This window comes from Triturus cristatus, chromosome 3_2 (genome assembly GCF_964204655.1).
Source record: "Triturus cristatus chromosome 3_2, aTriCri1.1, whole genome shotgun sequence".
Classification (NCBI taxonomy): Eukaryota; Metazoa; Chordata; class Amphibia; order Caudata; family Salamandridae; genus Triturus; species Triturus cristatus.
The window spans coordinates 195,238,544-195,257,665 of NC_140584.1; the positions used below are offsets into that span (position 1 = coordinate 195,238,544).

The window sequence follows — 19,122 nt, forward strand, 5'->3', positions numbered from 1 at the left end:
AGGCACCAAACCTACCCGGAGGGAGTGGGCCTCTATGGACGGCTCGTGTTGTATCCGCACTTCAGTGGCGGGATACTGTTGGGTGTCCCCGTGTACACATTGTATATTGACGTGGCCTGAGGTGTGGGCAACCCCTCCGGGTATGGCCTGGGGTCGTATGACACTTTGTAGGCATCCCGTATCAACCAAAGCCTGTCTCTTTTCACCATTAACTAGAACCTCTCTGTGATAGGGAGGGCGAGAGTCAGAAGGACTACAGTAGTAGTTACGTGTTAGGCCAACCTCCATGGGTTATTCTTTCTGGGGGCATACCCTAGCTATATGGCCGAAGGCCCCACAGTTATAACACTGGGGCCCCGATGGTGGAGTAGCTCTGACGGGTACTGGGAGGGGGCTAGGCAAAAGGGTGACCGTTTCTGCTTTAGCAGTGGCCTGTCGGGATGGTCGGATAAGGTGAGGTCCTGTCCGTTTCCAATAGTGATCGTCTCGCGTTTTCTGTAATTCTTGGGCCCTATTGAAGGCACTAGCTATATCAGTAGCCCTTTCCAGAGTTAATCCGGTATGCTGGCGTACCCATTTTTGTACATGGGGATACAAAGAAGCTAAATACTGCTCTAGATAGATTTTTTCCATAATCTCTTCTTTGGTTGCCGTCAGAGGTTTTAACCACCTATCTTTCATGTCCCTGACACGGTAGGCCAGAGCCCTGGGGGTTTCTTGTGGCCCCTCCTTGATCTGTCTTAATCTTGGCCGATAGGTGTCGTCATCTATCCCCAGTCTTTCCAGGATATTCCTCTTCACTTCATCATATGGGGTAAGTCCTTGAGGGTTAACGGCCTGATACGCCGCTTGTAATTCACCTGAGAGGAGAGGACCAAGGTATTGTCCCCATTTCTCTAAGGACCATCCTGCCGCTCTGGCCATTCGCTCGAAATTGGAAAAGAAAAAATCGGGGTCCTCTCCCTCGACATATTTCTGCAGGACAACTGATGGAAGTCCGGTATGTCCTCGTGGTTGACTCAGAGTGTCTGCCAATTTTCCTATCACGCTTTCCTGGGCTTGGCTTTGTGTCGATAGTGTTTGATGCAGTTTTTCCCTATCCTCTTCTGCCACAGCCAGGAATTTCTCCATTATACGCCCTAGCTTCTCTTGTCCTTCCGCCATTTTCTGAAAGGCAGCCTCCATTTTCCCGGATCCCACTTCTGACACCAGATGTGAGAGGGATGGGCGGAAAAAGAATCGAGGAGGTCTTATGCATGGATCTATGATGGCGTATTTATTAGAGATATAGGATAGAAAATAAATAAGTAAACACAGGTGGGCTTCGTGGTAGGTGGTTCGTGATTGATGCCGCCGTCTTGTCTGTCAATGGGGTCCTCTCCAGGTTATTGGTGTCTCTCCCCGGGTACCATGGAAAGAGAAGAGACAACAGGCGGTAAGTATGACTGTTGAGGGGGTAAGAATGATTACCACCACTAAGGGTAAAGTAAAAGGAAAAAAGGGGTTGACACACCCAGTGCTCAGGCTCAGGATATGGTGAAATGCCCGTCTATTCAGTGTAGGCCGTAAGAATAGGTATATGGAACAGAAAAGTATCAGAATCATACGCTCGCCCCTTGCTTCAGGTGGCGAGTGCTTTCTAGGCTGCACCGTTTACTAAGCTATGTCCCCCGGTCTCAAGTGCTTTACAGAGTGGAGTCAGGGAAGTGCTCGTGGATGTGGTCTATTCGTGCCCCTCTCTATTCGGTAAAGATTGACACGGCATACAAGAAGGGCAGCAACTCCCTCCCCGCCCCTCCTATCCTCCCAGTCCCCTTACACGTACCGCTGAAGCCGTAACTCTCCAGAGTTACGGCGGCATGCAGGCGTCCTCCGGGGGCGTTCACCAGTCCTCCGACTACTGCTCCGGTTCTGCTACCGCTTCGTCTTCTCCCTCCAGGCTGGGGCCGATGCCGTCACGGTCCTGAGATGCTCCTGTTCCCGATGTCCTCGTCTCCTGATTCTCCGGCGGGTCTCCGTTGGTCCGTTGTTCGCCGTCTTCTTCTTCTTCGGCGTCTTCCGGAGACTCCCCCTTCGCTGCCGGGTCCGTCCTTCTAAGTTCCCAGGACTCTTCCCATTGGACCGCTTCCTTCAGTGGGCGTTCCTGCGGGGAAGACGAGTTCGGGTAAATTAACCCTTGCCTGACTGGCGCGTACCGCTCGATGGGCTCCTCCTCACACAACACATTTGCAAATACTAGGAAATACACTTGATGTATTAATCTGTTTGGTTCCCAGTCACTCATGATATACAAATACAAGCAATCTAGTATATTTAGTGAGCGCTAACTGTTCCTCAAAATAATCTGACATTACAAGGTTATAAAACCCCAAACGAAACTTGCATCATTGTAAAGATAATTCTACAAAAGATACTATTTCTATTTCAACTTCCGGTATCCTTCTTCCTCAAGTTGGAGTCTAGATTAAACTCTTCTGTAGGGTATATAGAAATCCATGTAATTGTCTCCAAAAAATATGAAACTGCTTTCTGGAAACTGGTTCACCCATTCTAAGTATCATCTGTAGTACGGGGTGTGCACATTACACTTGCTTCAATTCCTCTTCACTCAGGAGTGATTTCTCAATTTCACATTTAAATATTGGACAGGCTTTTTAACTAAATTTAGAGAACCAAAATTCTTCAAAAAGAAAGATGAAAGTCAATGAGGAATATTGCACACGTATGATGGGATATACCAGTGTAACTAAAGTTTCCATGGGTACCTATATGCAATTCGACCTGGGCAAATCCACAAAATTCTTCATTGCAGTTACGGGTGCATTCCATAATTTTGACTTTTTAAAGAACTTGAATTGTCTGCAAGAACAGAGTAATGGGTGACCTTTTTACTATATAGCAACATTAGGGCAGTGATGGAGCTAGAGACTGTCTGTAGGGAACTGAAGAAGCTTCAACATGCTTTAATCCCTGCAGTATATGATCATCAATATTCTGTGAAAGTAATTCCCAAATATTATGAAATACTATGATAGGTTTTTTCTCCCCTCTGAATGGATGGATGATTTGAGTGTTAGGTGGGAGGCATTACATTATTCCACCTTTAACTGTTAAATACAGAAAACTTTTTTTTCTGAGAATTCGCCATCCCGCTAAACTTAATGAAATATACAGATGGAATAATAATTTTCTTTCCTTTTACATATTAAAACATTTTCCCATAGAGGCCCTCATTGCGAGTAGTGAAATTTCACCTGCACCGATAACTCCAGTTGTAATTCCACCTCCTGCAATTCCTAATGACTCTACGCCTCGAATAATCGTGGGTGAAAACTCCAGAGCCGATAGGACTCTCGCATGCTGCTGTGGCACAGGAGAAAGTCTCCCCAGGCAACTTGCTTTCGTTTTGACTTTGTTCATTTGACTCACCCATGAACATTGCATGAGGAATCTCTGCTTCAAGCTTTTTCCACATAGATAACATCCATGATAGCCATACATCCCTGATTCCCTTCTTTATTTCTGTTAGTTTGGCAGGCCATCTGTTTTGGTTTCTTTGTCTGCAGTTTCTATCTCCACCGTTCTCTCTAGAAAGTTACTCTTGAAAAGTTCTCCTAAGCATGCCTCTCACCTTGCACCAAACCGCCTGCAGTTGGTAGCACACTCCATGGAAATGGTTATAGTGGTGACAAGTGGGGTGATCAGCCTAAGGATATCAAGCAAAACATTTTACAAAATTATTTCACACCCCTCCTCAGGGCCTTTGCAACCTATTTCAGACGCTTCACATTTCCCTTTTATGACGAAATCCAAAGACTTTGATAAATATTTCATTAAATGCTTGGGGGACAAATCTCTCCACTTTGTTATGTCCATTCTCACTTTTTGATAATAAAGTCAAGCACTCTAGTTGCTTCGAAGCTAGGTTTCCGTGAAACGAGTTCATGCATATATTTGGGGGGAAAAAACAACATGAGGCAATACATTTCCTGTTCTCTATAAGCTCCAACCTACACATATGTATAAATTCTCATCATACTAAAAAGAACTGAACCTAATATATACATTTCGAAAAACACTAGTCCTCACGATCATTACTCTGCTAATTTTGCAGACAAGCTCACCATCTCTGGTGGCTCTCGGCACACCCGCAACCAGGACATCAGACTAAGAAATAAAAAAGGAAGACAGCAGGATCTTTCCATCTATGCACCCAGTATCTGGGACAACATTCCATTATCATTCAGGACCTACCCCAACGCCGCTCCAATTTAGGAAAGAGTTAAACACTGACCTCTTTAAAGAATTCGGCATTACAATGCATTAACCATCCACAACCCCTCTTCCGCTCCTATTTCTTGTTGACGTTAGGCTTGTCTTGTACTGTGCTTTTGGCTAGGTTCACACTATAGAAATACCATATACATACATATTTACTACAAATGTACCCACTTTGGACAACATCCATTCCACATGCTACCTTTCTAAAATGAGCCAAGCGAAATTTTGTTTAAGCGCTTTCCAGGTGCAAGCTGAGGTCGCAATACCCCTGCTGGCTTGCCTTCATCACCAGACACTACTTTCAATATGGTATAGAGGGTAAAAAATGCATTTTATTATGTAATATATACTGTTTAATGCATACAGTTACATGGAATGTAAAACCTAAAGCACAATTCTTATTTACAAAGCTACCTAGTGTGTCTCTTCTAGGGAATAGGTTTGTTCTTTTATGACATGCCACTCTTTTATAATAATGGCATCTTCATTATAAATGTTTATTTTATTTTAGGGTAAAGGGATGCAGTGCCTGCAGCTGAGATAAAGATTGTTCTGTGAAAATGGAGGTCGCGCAGACTATTCCGCTTGCGTTCAGCAACCATGAAGGCAGATTTAAGAAGGTTCCATCTCTCCTTTTGAAAAGCCTAGTGGAGGAACCTAAAAAAGGAAATGTGCCTAATCATCTGCTAGACTCCAGTAAGTCTTTTTTGAAGCTGATTGGTTTACTAAATACCTGTTGGAAAATAAGCATGACTTGTTGGGTGCGTACACTAGGGTGCGTTGTGATTTATTTCACATTTCATTCTTGGATCTGTCGGTATTGGCGGGAAAAAGCATCCCATAAAAGGGATGTTTCTTCCACTGCCAAAGGAGCATCTTCTGAAGGCGCAGATAATTAAAATGTAGAGGACCTTCCAAAATGGAACTTGAGGAAATCCTCACATGGGATGGAGTGGGTTTAATGTTGGGGGTGGCTTTATTAAAAACATACTTAACTTTTGGGTGATTTAATTGGTTCCTTTTTCCGTAAATACCATTTGTCACTCTGTCCGTGCTCCTTGTACAGTTACAGAAGCCCAACGGGGAGGCCTTTCATTTAGGACAGACCATGCTCTTTTTTGTCACCTGTTAAAAATGAAGCTTATGCTAGAGCCATGTTCTCTGAGCAAAAATGACCTGCCTCTAGAATTACATTTTGTAAAAAGCCAGTCTAATAGAGGAAGACAACCCTGACCAGTATTTATTGTCTTCAAGCTTCTATAAAGTAAGATTATTCAGCACTGCAGCGTTCACATTATAATGTATCTGTTAGAAATGGAATTTCTGGTTGGCTAGAGCTTGTGCCTAAGTCAAGCAGAAACCACCACTCTAGTCAGGGAAAGGGAGTTACACGCTGAAGATAACCCCTGCTCACCCCCTTGGTAGCTTGGCACGAGCAGTCAGGCCTATCCCAGAGGCAATGTGTAAAGCGTTTGCGCAACACACACACACAGCAGCAACACACGAGGCACACTACAAAAGGAACTCCACACATAGTTATATACACAAATAGCCTTTGTATTATCCGAAACACATTAGATCATAATCACACAATGTACACTGTGCCAACTGGCACTAGGCAATATTTACAGGGGACTATATACACAGGACAGGGCCAATCGGGCCACTGTCAGAACCATCACAAGCACAAGCAGTAGAAATAATATCACAACTAGTAACTACTGGTAAAATACTGTACTTAGCATTATATCACCTTAGCAACATAAACACATGATGCATAAATCACATTAGATCAGGCATAAACAGCAGCATAAACACCTTAGGTCATAGGTATCACATAAATCACATTAGGACCTTGCGCCCTACCAACCTACAATTGACCCCAGGCCCACTGGCCTTCTACTGGGGCTCAAATGCCCTATGTCCCGCAAAGTCCGGGATAGAAATGAGGCCTTTCAAATGGCCCCCTGGCTGCCTTGGCAGCGAAAAGACAGGGCGCAGATGCGCTGGGGCGCGGGGTGCAACTCATCCCCTCCTTAATGAAAGAAATGGCCCCCAAACGTTGCAGCTGCCCACACTCTCGCAGGGCAGCTGGGTTTGGCACAAAGAAGAACTGGTACCACTGTGCCTCCTGGGTCCCCTCTATGACTCTAAAATAAAATGGCTTCCAACATTGCAGCTGCCTACTGTCCGGCAGGGCAGCTGTAAAAATGTGGCTTCGGCACTTACCGTGCCTGAAGGAGCCCCAATCACCAGGCTCCTCCGGGGGCCACAAAGAGATGCCCCCTTGGTTGTGGCTGGCTGCCAACGGGCGGGTCAGCTGGAAAGGAATTGGCCTCAGCACTGCTCACTGGGAGCCCCACTCACCGGGGCTCTCCGTCACTGCTCACGGCAGCCTCCTTTGGGACTTCGGAATGGAGCCTGCGAGGCTCCAGTCCCCTTCTGGACTCCTCCCTCGCTGGGAAGGTTTTGGCGGTGTCTCATCTTGACGGGCATGACCCGTGGGGCTCTCCTCACCAACACGGAAGCCCTACGTGCGTCACGCTGCCTCTTCCTCTGTAGCTGTGCTGCAATGGGCGGCTGCTTTCGCTTTGCCCTGCCTACAACCAGGCACGGCCGGCTGGCTTCCAGGTCGTTCTTGGAGCAGCGGCTTCTTCTATGCGGGGCAAAGTGCAGGGTGGGCTCCCGCCGAAAAATAGATATCAAATGCGGGGTAGGCTCCCGCAAAAGCGCACCGAAATGCGGGGTGGGCTCCCGCTTCACCAGGTACCGGCAGGGTGGGGTGGGCTCCAGCTCTGTCGCAAAAAATACCCACAAGACGGGGCAGGTCCCCGCTGCACCTCGGCGATGTGGAGTGGGTTCCCGCACCTCCACCAGCAGCATGGGGGGAATCCCTCTGCCTGGATTCCCTCTGTAGACACTGCAGCAACATGCTGCACGGCACCGGCGCTCCTCTTCAGAATAAAAGTAAAGCGTTCACAAGGCCCTAGAGTCCTCAAGGTTCCAGAGACAAAGCTGGGCCCAGGCAGACCAGCACAGGGCCTTCCAGCAGGGAGGCAGTCCCTCGTGGTGGTTTCTCCTGGGGCCCAGCAGCAACAGGTACCAAGGAAGCACAAAGCACACCCTTTTCATGGGGTCACAGCACCAATATTTATACCAACATTTTTCTTTGTTTGCCCTGGCACAGGGCTTGGGGGGAACCAGTCCTAACTGGTTCTGGGGAGTGTGGAGCACTTTGCTTACAGGGCTCCTCTTCTCCTTTATCAGGTCGGGGCTCTGTCATCAGACGCACTACAGGAGGGCGGAGCCAGCATTCACATAGGCAGGCACAGACCTATTCAGGGTCAGGGGACTACTCCGCCCACTTCTCCAAATGCAGATGTCCCATTCAGCCTTGTGCTGACTCACCCTGCCCTACCTGGAGCCACACACCTCACCAGCCCCTGTTACTCCAAAGCCAGACATGCAATCCCCATCAGGCAGGCAGACACATAGCCCACAGAAATGCCAACTTCTAAAAGTGGCATTTCTAAAATAGTTATAATAAATCTGCGCACACCATTGCATAGCATTTATTATCACTATTCCAAATATACCAAACTTAACCATGATGCTCCTCTCATATCAGGAATTACCCCTGAAACACTTATCAGGGAATCCCCAATGCATTCCTATGGGAGGGCAGCCTCACAGTAGTGAGAAACCAAAATGGCAGTTTGCACTACCAGGACATGTCACACACTTAAAGTACATGTCCTACCTTTTATCTACAATGCACCCTGCCAATAGGGCTAGCTAGGGCCTTCCTTAGGGGTGACCGACATGCAGTAAAAGGGGGTCACAGACATGGCACACACTTTAGGTGCCACGTTACAGTGACAGTAACACTGCGCGCACAGGCCCTACAATGGCAGAGGCCTGAGATAAGTTTGAAAGGCTACTTTGGTGGGTGGTGCAATCAGCGCCGCAAGCCCACCAGTAGCTTTTAATTTACCAGCCCCGGGTATTTGAAATACCACTTTACAAGGGACTGACCGTTAAATTAAATATGCCAAACAGGTGTAGACCTATCTTTACTATATTTACCACAGAGAGCACGCACACTTTACACTGAACAGCAGTGCTAAAGTGCCCAGAGTCTTAAAACCACCAACACCATGTCAGAAAAAAAGGCTAGGAGGAAGGCACAAAGTTCAGGGATGACCCTGCAAAAAGGGCCAAGTCCAACAGTATTTTATTAAATAATCTCTTTAACCTTACTGGTAGGTACCAGAACATTTTATTTATTAATTAAAAAATGAGTACCCTCTTACCATCATTAGGTGGAAAAAGTAAAATGTCTCTCAGAAAGCTACAAATGTAATAAACAAGTGTGCAATCTTATGTGTATTGTGTAGCTGTCTAGAGGAACTCTAAATTCTACTGCCTTATACTGAGACAAGCTTTTGGTACTTGCTAGAGATTTCACTAACCAAACTGAGCATTACTTCTATATTAGCACTCTCCTACTATCAACTCTAATAGGACGCAGCCCTTTTGTAGTTCTGGAACTGATAATTGCTTCCCTACTACATTAAATACCAGAGTGATACACAGAGGGGACTGTTGCTAGTGCAGCCAGTCATTGCTCCCCCTTATGCCAGTGCCCACTTCAATGACACCTTCGCAGGTGTCATGGACCAAAACCAGCTCCTCAACACCTAAGAATTTATGCTTTCATTAAATGTTCTTCTTCTAAGCATGGTAGAGTGAACTATGGGTGAGATGCTTCTCCCGGAGGAATGCGCTATGTTGTTTTGAGAGCCCACCGAAACTGACCTTAAGGGGTCTTCTTCATATCAGCAACACCTTTTGAGAAGCAGAACCTGTGCTAGTTCCCCTGCAAGGAGTAGGGGCAGATCAGAGCCATTGGTTGGTGGGAAATAACAGTGTTGAAACTTCCTCGCTTGATGTTTTAGAGACTCCATGATGTAGGCTGCATGCATCTAAAAAAAACAGAAGAAGGAGCCCTGGCAGCTAACGATGGAGTGAAGACAGTGTCACTCTACTTGGGGAGAATACCGATGGGGCTGGCTGATGTGCCATAACTTTCCTCAAGTTGTGATTATGAGCACAGGATTGGCCCCGGTCAGAATTGCCATGTTCACTTCTGTAACAATGTAGAAGCCACTATGGCTGCTGAGGAATAGGTCTTCATGGAGTTACTGGTAAATGACATTGAGACCAAACTAACAAAAAAACCAAAAAGAATGTGTCTATCTGTAACGAAACTGGTGCTCATGTACAGCGCTCTGATAGCTGATATCTTCGGGTCTAGTTTGCGCTATATAAACTCTAAAAAAAAAAAAGTTTTTTAAATGATGGCAGTGAAGAACAAGTTGGGGACCTTACCCATTAGAGTGGCAGGGGTGGAGGCATCCACCTTGGTACTGGAGAAGAGGACTGGAATCCTTGAGTTCTTCCACATTGAGCCAGTGTAGACCAATGAGGCTTTTGCTGATTTTGAAAGGTGCACTGTTTCTTCTAATGTAAGTGTGGAATTTTGTCTGGAGCAGTGAATGTATCGACTGCATATATAGATTCCCTTGGAGCCTCAATCTTTCTCGTCAGACTGCCCACACTCCTCTGTAACAGATATATGTTTACCAGGTAGCTGACTGAGTGTTTCTATGCAGAAGGTTTTGGTCATAAGAGTGTCTGGTTGTTTCCTTTCCATCCCTGCCTAGTGCAACACCTTATTTTGATCGTCTAGGATAGGAATCCATTGCGACACCTTAAACCCAATGCATGTTAGATATGACGTTTTCTCCCAATCCATCTCTCTAGGGTTCTAAGATGTGTCTCCACTCCACTTAATCAAATGCTTTCTCAACACTGAGCAAGTGGGCAATGCATTCTGTAGAATCAAGTTTTGTCTGTCAAGGTTGATGGGCTAAAGCTCTAAGATGGTGTCTTGACAAATGGCACAAGATAAGACCGTCCTTACAGGAAGGTATAACCCTAAGTAACCTGGTTTCAAGAATTTTTGCTAGGATCTCTATAATCAACATTTACCTGAGATGTTGATCGGTAACTGGTGCAGCTCTGGGAATCCTTGCTTTCTTTGTTGATATGTGGATATGATGGCATTGTTGGATATCGAGCCCAAAGCGCTGGATCCATTTTGCGTCTTTAAACGCTTCATACAACAAGAGTAACAAGAGTGCTTTCCCTGTCTTGTAAAATTCCCCAGGGAACCCATCTTCCATAGGTGATCTTCGTACTGGGAAAGGGGATAAGACTCCAGCTTTTTCTTCCTTAGTCAACTCACATTCTAACAAGACAGTACTCTTAGGGAATAGTCTTCTTAGGTTCAGATTACTTTGGAATGCTTTTGCCAGTGGTCTGGTATCCATTGTTTCTGAGCTATACAGAGTCTCATAGTAAGGGGCATTTCCCTCAACTATGTCTACAGGGTGGGCTGATAGATGTCCCTCTGTGGTGCGGGTTGCTGAGAAATAGGCCTGTGATTATTTTTGGTGCCTTGGTACAACTAGTAGTCTTCCGACTTTCTCCCCATTTTCATAGTGTTAATGACTTTGTTTCATTAGCACTCATTCTACCTTGTCTGTAAAAAAGGCAAGGAGCATCCTTTTGGCAGTTGTCGGTTCAGGTTAAGGGATGGTCCAACGTTATAGTGCAGTGCAAAGTCCCTGATCGGTATCACTAGTCTCAGTTGTTCAGTTTTAGATTTTGATTTGGCCAGTACTGATTCCATCATTAAGAACCCACTCCAAGTTGTGTTGCCTACTGCCAATAATATCCGTGCAGATGGTGTGGATTCTTTTTTTTCTCTCACATTTTTTGTTTGTAGAAATGCAATAATTTCTTGTCTTCTGTATCACTACATGCAGTCACCCTAATTCATCATGTTCGAATTGCAAAGCTAAGTGTAATAGTGAACCCCGGATAATCCTACCCCAAGAACATCACATCGTAAGAAATTTGGTGAGAGCGGGTTTTGCAACAACTAATCTATTTGTGATAAGGCCTCGAGGAGACAGGAAAGATAACTATATTTTCCATCAGCAGGGTTAAGTAATCACCAGGTGTCAGTTAAATTGTGGTGAGTAATGAGGTCATGTCTAAGTTGGCACCTTTCATCAATGAATGGAAATGGTTAAAAAAGGATGGACAATGTGGAAAGCAGGCCTGACAACACTCCTGACTGAGGATGAGACATTTGGTTTCTGAAAACTTAGATCGTAGATCTAAAAGACATGACCAGATGAGATTTTATGGCACGACACGGAGGCCAATATTATGCAATCTCCTTTTATTGCCAGCTCACAGCAGCAACAATTAACAAGAATTTAGAACTTTCAGAACATTCTAAACATCTATAAAGTTTAGCTACAGGCAGCCGTCTTCCTTCTTTTATTGCTGCTGCTCACCAGATAAGTAGTCTCTACCTTCTTCTGAAATGTATTTATAATTATTATTAAGATGATAAATATTTAAACTACGTACTATTTATACTACTTCGTTGATGTATTTACATAGATAGATCATTTGCACCTTCTTTCTGCTAATGCCAAAATGATACTGATCTCTTAACCCAAAGATGTCATACTCTGCCCTTTCACCCACTTTTTTATAACTGTTCTCCCCTCCCAGGCTGTCACCTTAAGCTCCCTCCTCATGCCTTCCCTTACTAGTGACTTATTCTCGGTTTTTTCTACACTTCTACACATCTTCATTCCGACCTGTCACCACAAACCGGCCCAGATTTAAAAGACGCGCCGGAGCCTTGCTTGTACTAGCACAGCCCCGCGCGCTCTGCTTCTTAAGCTTTTCCTTGCCTCAATGCTATGTGACCGGCTCTATCCCGCCGGCACGTACACGACACATAATTAATTTTAAAACCGCTTACCGTGCCTTCATCAATGCTCCACGCCCCCCTTATGTCCCAGAAAAGAAGGTCATCGGGTGAACACCCTCATAAACAATCCAAGAAAAGTAAAGGAGTCATTGAGGGTCTACCGGATGATGCCGGTGATGGACTCAGTGTGTTCGACACTGTGAATAGGCATGACGGCCCGGTTGTCTCTATTGACAGTGAGTCTGATGAGGACCAGACTTATGAACCAGAACTAGTTTTGTCCTGCTCTTCAGAGTTCGATTATGAAAACACTCCCATGGGTCAAAAAAGGGACGTCTGATGAGGCATCATTGGCCTCTGGGTCTAAGATGGGGATCCTTGACCTACTTGGGGACAATATGTTCGATCCCCTCCTGATAAAACATCCCCTGTCACCCGAATGGACCCCTTCGCTATATGTGGCTAAATACATCACCTTCTGGTTGAGAGGAGAGGTACCTAAGGATGTAAGATCTCGTTTACGGTCCGAATGCCCTCGGCCATCACTTCCTGATAACATAACCAAAACACCCGAACTCGACCCAGAAGGTCGTATCATTCATTAGCAAGAGAGACAAAGACCATACAAGAGACCTGGATAGAGGCTTGAAATCCTGCCAGGACAGACTCCTTTACATTATTGGTCCCCTCACCAAAATCTTCGAGATGGCCGAGACGGCTTACCTGAACGATATTCAGGTTGACCCAAAAGAATTACGAGAATGGACTCAGAAAGCTGTTTGCCTCCTTGGCAATGCAAATACGGCTCTTTCAAATGAGAGACGGAAGAGCATCTTTTTAAATTAGATCCAAAATTAATTGAACTAGCCACTAAAGATTTTGGCGATTAATTCATAAAGGAAATGGCCAAATATGTGGGGATCTTCAGCTCCATACATAAGTCACAAAAAGAAATAAGAAAGGTGTTCAACGATAGAGTTTTTGCAAGGCCCGGGCGAACAATGGGTTGGTTCCCCGGTCGAGGTATATCTTCATTAAGACCCTACATGCCATGAGGCAATTGGTCCTTCCAACCATCCTATGGCTCATATACCAACACCTATCCCCAAAGACAGAGAGGCCGCTTCCGGAACTCTAGAGGCGACAGGAGACAAAAAAAAACCTTTCATCAGGTAAGTCATATGAAAGACCTTTCAGATTCCCCTATAAAGGTGGGAGGGAGATTAGCCCAATTTTGTGGAAATTGGAACCTTGTGACTCAGGATCCTTGGGTGCTACAAACAGTCAGGGGATACCGGATAGAATTCACAGACATCCCCTTTCAAAACAAAATCCCAAGAGAAATCAGTTTTTCTCAAGAACACTCAAAATTAGTAACAAAAGAAGTACAAGGCCTATTGGCCAAAGGTGCCATTAGATAGGCAACAGATCAAAGGGTTGGCTTTATCAGCAACATATTCCTAGTGGAGAAAAAGAACAAAGAAATGAGACCAGTCATAAATCTCAAAGACTTAAACGAATGTGCGGCCTATCGTCATTTCAAAATTGAGGGAATATACCCATTAAGAGACATCCTAAGGAAAGGGGACTGGCTAACAAGACTAGACCTTAAGGACGCCTACCTTACTATCCCCATCTGGCCCCCACATCAAAAATACCTTCGCTTCACATGGATAAACGAAGTCTGGGAATTCTCCAGTCTCCCGTTCGGACTATCCTCAGCACCTTGGTGCTTCACAAAGGTACTCCGTCCAGTAGCGGCCTGGCTCAGGGCAAAAGGAGTAAGGTTAATTATATACCTAGACGACATCTCAATAATGGGTCAATCCAAGGCCATTATATCCCTTCACACTCAATGGGCAATAGAGATCTTGGAGAATCTAGGATTTGCAATAAACCTAAAAAAGTCTTGTCTAACTCCGGCACAAGATACTCAGTCCCTGGGCTTTATTGTAGACACACTGCACACAGAATTACGCTTACCCAAAGAAAAGCTAAAATAATTACGCAAAGAAATAAAAAGGGTTTTATCAGAAAAGATTATTACTTTAAAGTGTCTAGCAAGAATCCTGGGTCTGCTATCCTCAACCATCCAAGCCATATTCCCGGGACTATTCTACTATCGAGCCCTCCAAACACTTAAAAAGAGATACCTTCGCATAAACCAATCTTACTCTCAAACCTTATCCCTAGATCAGGACTCAAAGGAGGAATTAGAATGGTGGCTCAAGAACGCTCAAGCATAGAACGGGAGGGCAATCTTCGGAGAGGAACCCAAATTGGTGATAGATTCGGATGAAAGCCTAGAGGGTTGGGGAGCGAGATGCGGAAACTATTCCACAGAGGAACGTTGGTCAAACCAGGAACCTGCCCATCAAATGCGTGGAACTCTTGGCGGGCTCATTTGCAGTCTGCAGTTTCACTCAAGAAAAGATGAAATGTTGTGTAATGCTTTGCATGGACAACATTTCAGCAGTCCAATATGTGACCAAGGTCGGAGGACCACATTCTAAGGATTTAGCGGACCTAGCAAAGGACTTTTGGGGTTATTGTTTGAGCAAAGGAATTTCAGTTGTAGCACAACATATTCCTGGCTTGAGCAACGGAGTTGCAGACTGGTTCTCCAGGTACCTCAGAGACTCCAGCAACTATAGACTAAACAGGGAGATATTCCTACACATCCAACACACATGGGGTCCTTTCAGCATAGACCTCTTTGCGGACAGATTGAACACTCAACTGACACATTTTTTCAGCTGGAAGCCAGACCCTCAAGCAGCTGGGGTGGACTCCTTCCTTCAAGACTGGAGAGGTTTAAGGCCATATGGCTTTCCTCCATTTGTTATGCTTCCTAGGTTCCTCCTACAAACACGCAGATTCAAGGAAACAGTAGTAGTGGTAACTCCACTTTGGAGATCCCAGGCGTGGTACCCTGTAATTCAGGAAATGTCAATAGATTTCCCCTTACTAATACCTGATTTTGAGACCCTAGTCCTAGGCCCTCAAGGAGAAAGACATCCTCTGATAGAAGAAGGATCCCTCACACTGATGGCATGGGAGATTTCCGTAGACAATGGGAAATCTCTGGCCTTTCGTCAAATGCTTTCAGACTCATATCTGAGCCATGGGCACCTGGCACGAGAAAAGCATATAAACTGGCATGGAACAAATGGATTAGTTGGTGTGTTCAATGGGGTATTAATCCCATTTCAACTGATGTAGTCCATGTAATAAATTACCTAACAGAATTATTTGAGTCAGGTTTGTCTTATAGGACAATAAACATTTATAGATCAGCCATTTCTGCAGGTCATTGCCTGATAGATGGATTACCCATCGGCCAAAAGGCTTTGACAGGGAAGATTAGGAGAAGCATTAGGGTACTCAAACCTCCCATACCTAAGTACAACTCTCTTTGGGATGTTAGACTGATCCATCAAATTCTAGAGAACTGGGGTGATAATCAATATCTGTCCCTTAAAAAACTCTTACAAGCTCACAACCCTCCTAGGTCTGGTTTCATTTAGACGTACATCTGACGTTAGGGCTTTAGATATCATCAGTAAAGCTTACCAGCCTGAGGGAGTGTGTTTCTATATTAAAAGAAGAACCAAAACCCTTTCCTCTACTATCTTCTATCCTTATTTTTCTGGCAACCCAAGACTGTGTGTAGTGCAATGCTTGAAAGAATATGAAAGGAGAGCCCTTAATCTAAGAAATGGCATCGCTCAACTATTAATTTCTCATAAAAGACCTCACAAAGCCGTTTCCTCCTCTACCCTAGCTAGATGGGTAAAATGTGTTATGATTGAAGGGGGTGTGGACATCTCTATTTTTGGCGCACATTCACTTAGAGGCGCCTCAGCCTCCAAAGCTTTCATTTTGGGAGGGGGTTTACAGGAAATTCTAAGGGCAGCCGACTGGTCTAATGAGAGCATGTTTAAAAGCTGTTATTTTAAACCAATGTCTAATGTAATTGATAATGTATTGAATGCACTTTGAACTTGCATAATCTTGGTCTCCGTGTCGTGACATAAAATGTAGATTTTCCACAGCCTGCTGAACAGAAAATCTGGATTTTATGAAAGACACGGAGGCTAGGATTATCCCACCACTGATACCCACCCGGGTAGAGTAACGTATTCTTTACTTTCTTTCAGAGTAACAATGTTTGGACCTGGAAGCTTTCTTCTACTGGACGTATTCTTCAGGAATTTGTTTAGATTAAAGTTTATCTCGTTCGCAGCGCAAAGTAAAAGAAGAAAGGTGGCTGCCTCTAGCTGAACTTTATAGATGTTTAGAATGTTCTGAAACTTCTAAATTCTTGTTAATTGTTGCTGCTGTGAGCTGGCAATAAAAGGAGATTGCATAATCTTAGCCTCCGTGTCCTTCATAAAATCCAGATTTTCTGTTCAGCAGGCTGTGGAAAATCTACATTATACCCTACACCATGTAGTCCCTGAAAAAGTGAGAAGATATAATGTGTTTCCTTTCACACACCCTGCTGAAACTTCTGGATATCTCTTTTTGAGAATGAATGGAATTTCATATGATGTATAGGATATGGGCAAAGATCCATGATATTCCATCCACACCAATAATTGCTTGTCTCCTATGGCATGAAAACACATGCCTAACATATGCCTAACATTTCAAATGGCTAAAAAGAAGAGTGGGCCATTCATATTAGAGAATGACTCCATCTATTTTGCATCACACTTCTCACACAAAAGCATAAAGAAGTAAAATCCTGATACTACGTCCCAAACAGCAACAATGAGACATTAAATATGACCTTAAACCGGCAGTCATGAACGACCAAACAGTACTAGAACCCGGAGACTTCAAAACTCTCTTACTGGACTGGACAATGAATCCACGGAGACTACCATTTCAGCTGATCAAGCACAGCTAGGGTATCAAAGAGACTAATACTGGCATCACTGATGCCAATGCAAATCTACAGTTAAACCACCGAAATTCCATGCTGATCTTGGGCCGAGCTGCATTTGATCAAATAGTTGAAACACTATGAAAGGAAAGAGATCAATTCAGATACTCTTGGATGGAGGCCCTTGAATCATCTCCACGAATCCACTTTGCCTCCTTTGCTACCCCTGGTACATAGACAGTTGGTTGGTTCAGTGCAACACGAACCCATAGGGAACACTAACCCTTTGACTGCTATCACTCTGTCAACGAACTTGTGAACCAGAAGACACCAGCCCAGTGATAGCACAACCCTTATCCTTGACCCTCAATGGTGGTGAGCACACCAACATGCAGCATGCCTGCTTCAGGGGTATGCTTCATCACTGGAAAGGCCAGACGTGATCTCTTTGGTCTAGCGTCTATTACATAGGCCTCTTATGTTGATTGTGCAGACACCATGGCCAAATTTGTTTTTTAAGTGCCTCTAATTAACAAATTTTTTCAAAAACCTTATGCCCCATTGTTGCAGGATCTTAAAGTAGTGTTGGCTCACCTTATTGCAGTGTGTGAGTGCTTTGTTTGAGTGCATTCATTCTTGAACCCTCAGCTGTTTTTCCAGTGGCGTAATGAAAGTTTAAGGCCCCCCAATGTACACGGAGGGGCCCTGCTCTGGATTTAATCCAGAGCGCTCAGGCCAGAGTACTGTACTGAGGGGGCCCCCTGCAGATCGGGGCCCCCCCGCACTGCGGGGGATGCAGGGGCCTCTGTTAAGCCCCTGTGCTTTTCTGATACCATCACTTATACTTAGGCTATCTGGTTTTAGGTTTAAACCTACAATACCTGATAAAACCCCACCGAAAGGAAAATAGCCATCACCGGTGTAAACATATAAACACTGAAAACACACCTCTGCAACCACAAACTAAGTGCCATTCATAGAAAGGAAAAGATGAGTGAACGTCATTTTTATTTCTTCCTGAAGGGGTCAATACATTGTAACTTTGTTATACAAGGTAGCATCAAGAAAGACTGGGCTAACGTTATTCTGCTTTAGTTTTGTTGTTTAGGGATGTCGCTAAAACATTGTCTCTTCTTCCTTCTGCTTTTTTCAGTTTTGTGGTCTTTGGTCTAAAGATGTTTAGAAGCATGTTTTAGGTCTTACTTAGTTATTTTATAAACTGTAGAGAATTGGGAAATATCAAAATCATATTTGAAGTGTTGGTTACATTTGATTTCACTGATAGGTAAAATGGCTGGTTTCATAAGAATCTTTCCCAATATATACCATCACATTAACCCACAGACAAGGAATGGGTGAAACTCTTTGATACATCAGTCCCCTTTTCTAGTGAGTCAGTATTGATTGTAAGTGAATTACCAAACACCCCAGTCTCTAAAAATTCAATGCAAGATGTAGTGACAGGTATATGTGAAAAGAATGTGGTCACCAAGCATCTGAGATGGTGATGAAAAACATGACACCAGGCGTTTAGTAAACATGGAACACAGTGTCACTTGGAATGCTGCTGAAAAACGTTCCTTCCAAGTTTAATAAAGATTGGAGTGATATTGTTTGTATTTGCAGTAATTCAGCTACGTATATGAAAAAGTTGTATGATGGCCTGTCAAAATCGATACCTGAGCTGAAGTGCTTCCCTGTAAGAGATCCTGGTCACTTGCAAGATGGTATGCTGAAAGCATCTTTACAATCTTCAGAGTTAATGAAGAATGCTATTGACTTTGTAGTCCATTCGGGTGCAGTAAAAATGTATTTGGACATCATATACCCTGTGCATAGGCTACCTATACACATGCACTATCAGTGCAGAAAGCAAGCAATAATTAAAAATAAATTAAAATTCCATTAACACCGGAAAAACAGTGTTTCTGTTGTTTTTAAAGGCGTGAAAATGTGTAACCACTGATAACCACTGTTTTTAAGGTATTGAAAAAAATGGAAAAACCCCACCAGAATTTACCAAAAATAGAAACTGAAAACATGAAAGCCTATTTATACTTGAAAAGACATTGGGAACCTTGCAGACTGT

General features: G+C 44.2%; 1 protein-coding gene across 1 annotated transcript in view; it reads left to right on the forward strand.

The window, feature by feature from the left end:
- Window positions 1-19,122, forward strand: part of CFAP221 (cilia and flagella associated protein 221) — a 563,252-nt gene that overhangs the window by 81,435 nt on the left and 462,695 nt on the right. The window contains exon 2 of the mRNA XM_085646788.1: window positions 4,793-4,977. Within this exon, the coding sequence (XP_085502914.1) occupies window positions 4,842-4,977 (136 nt within the window). The 5' untranslated portion in view covers window positions 4,793-4,841. The remainder of the gene's footprint in view (window positions 1-4,792; window positions 4,978-19,122) is intronic.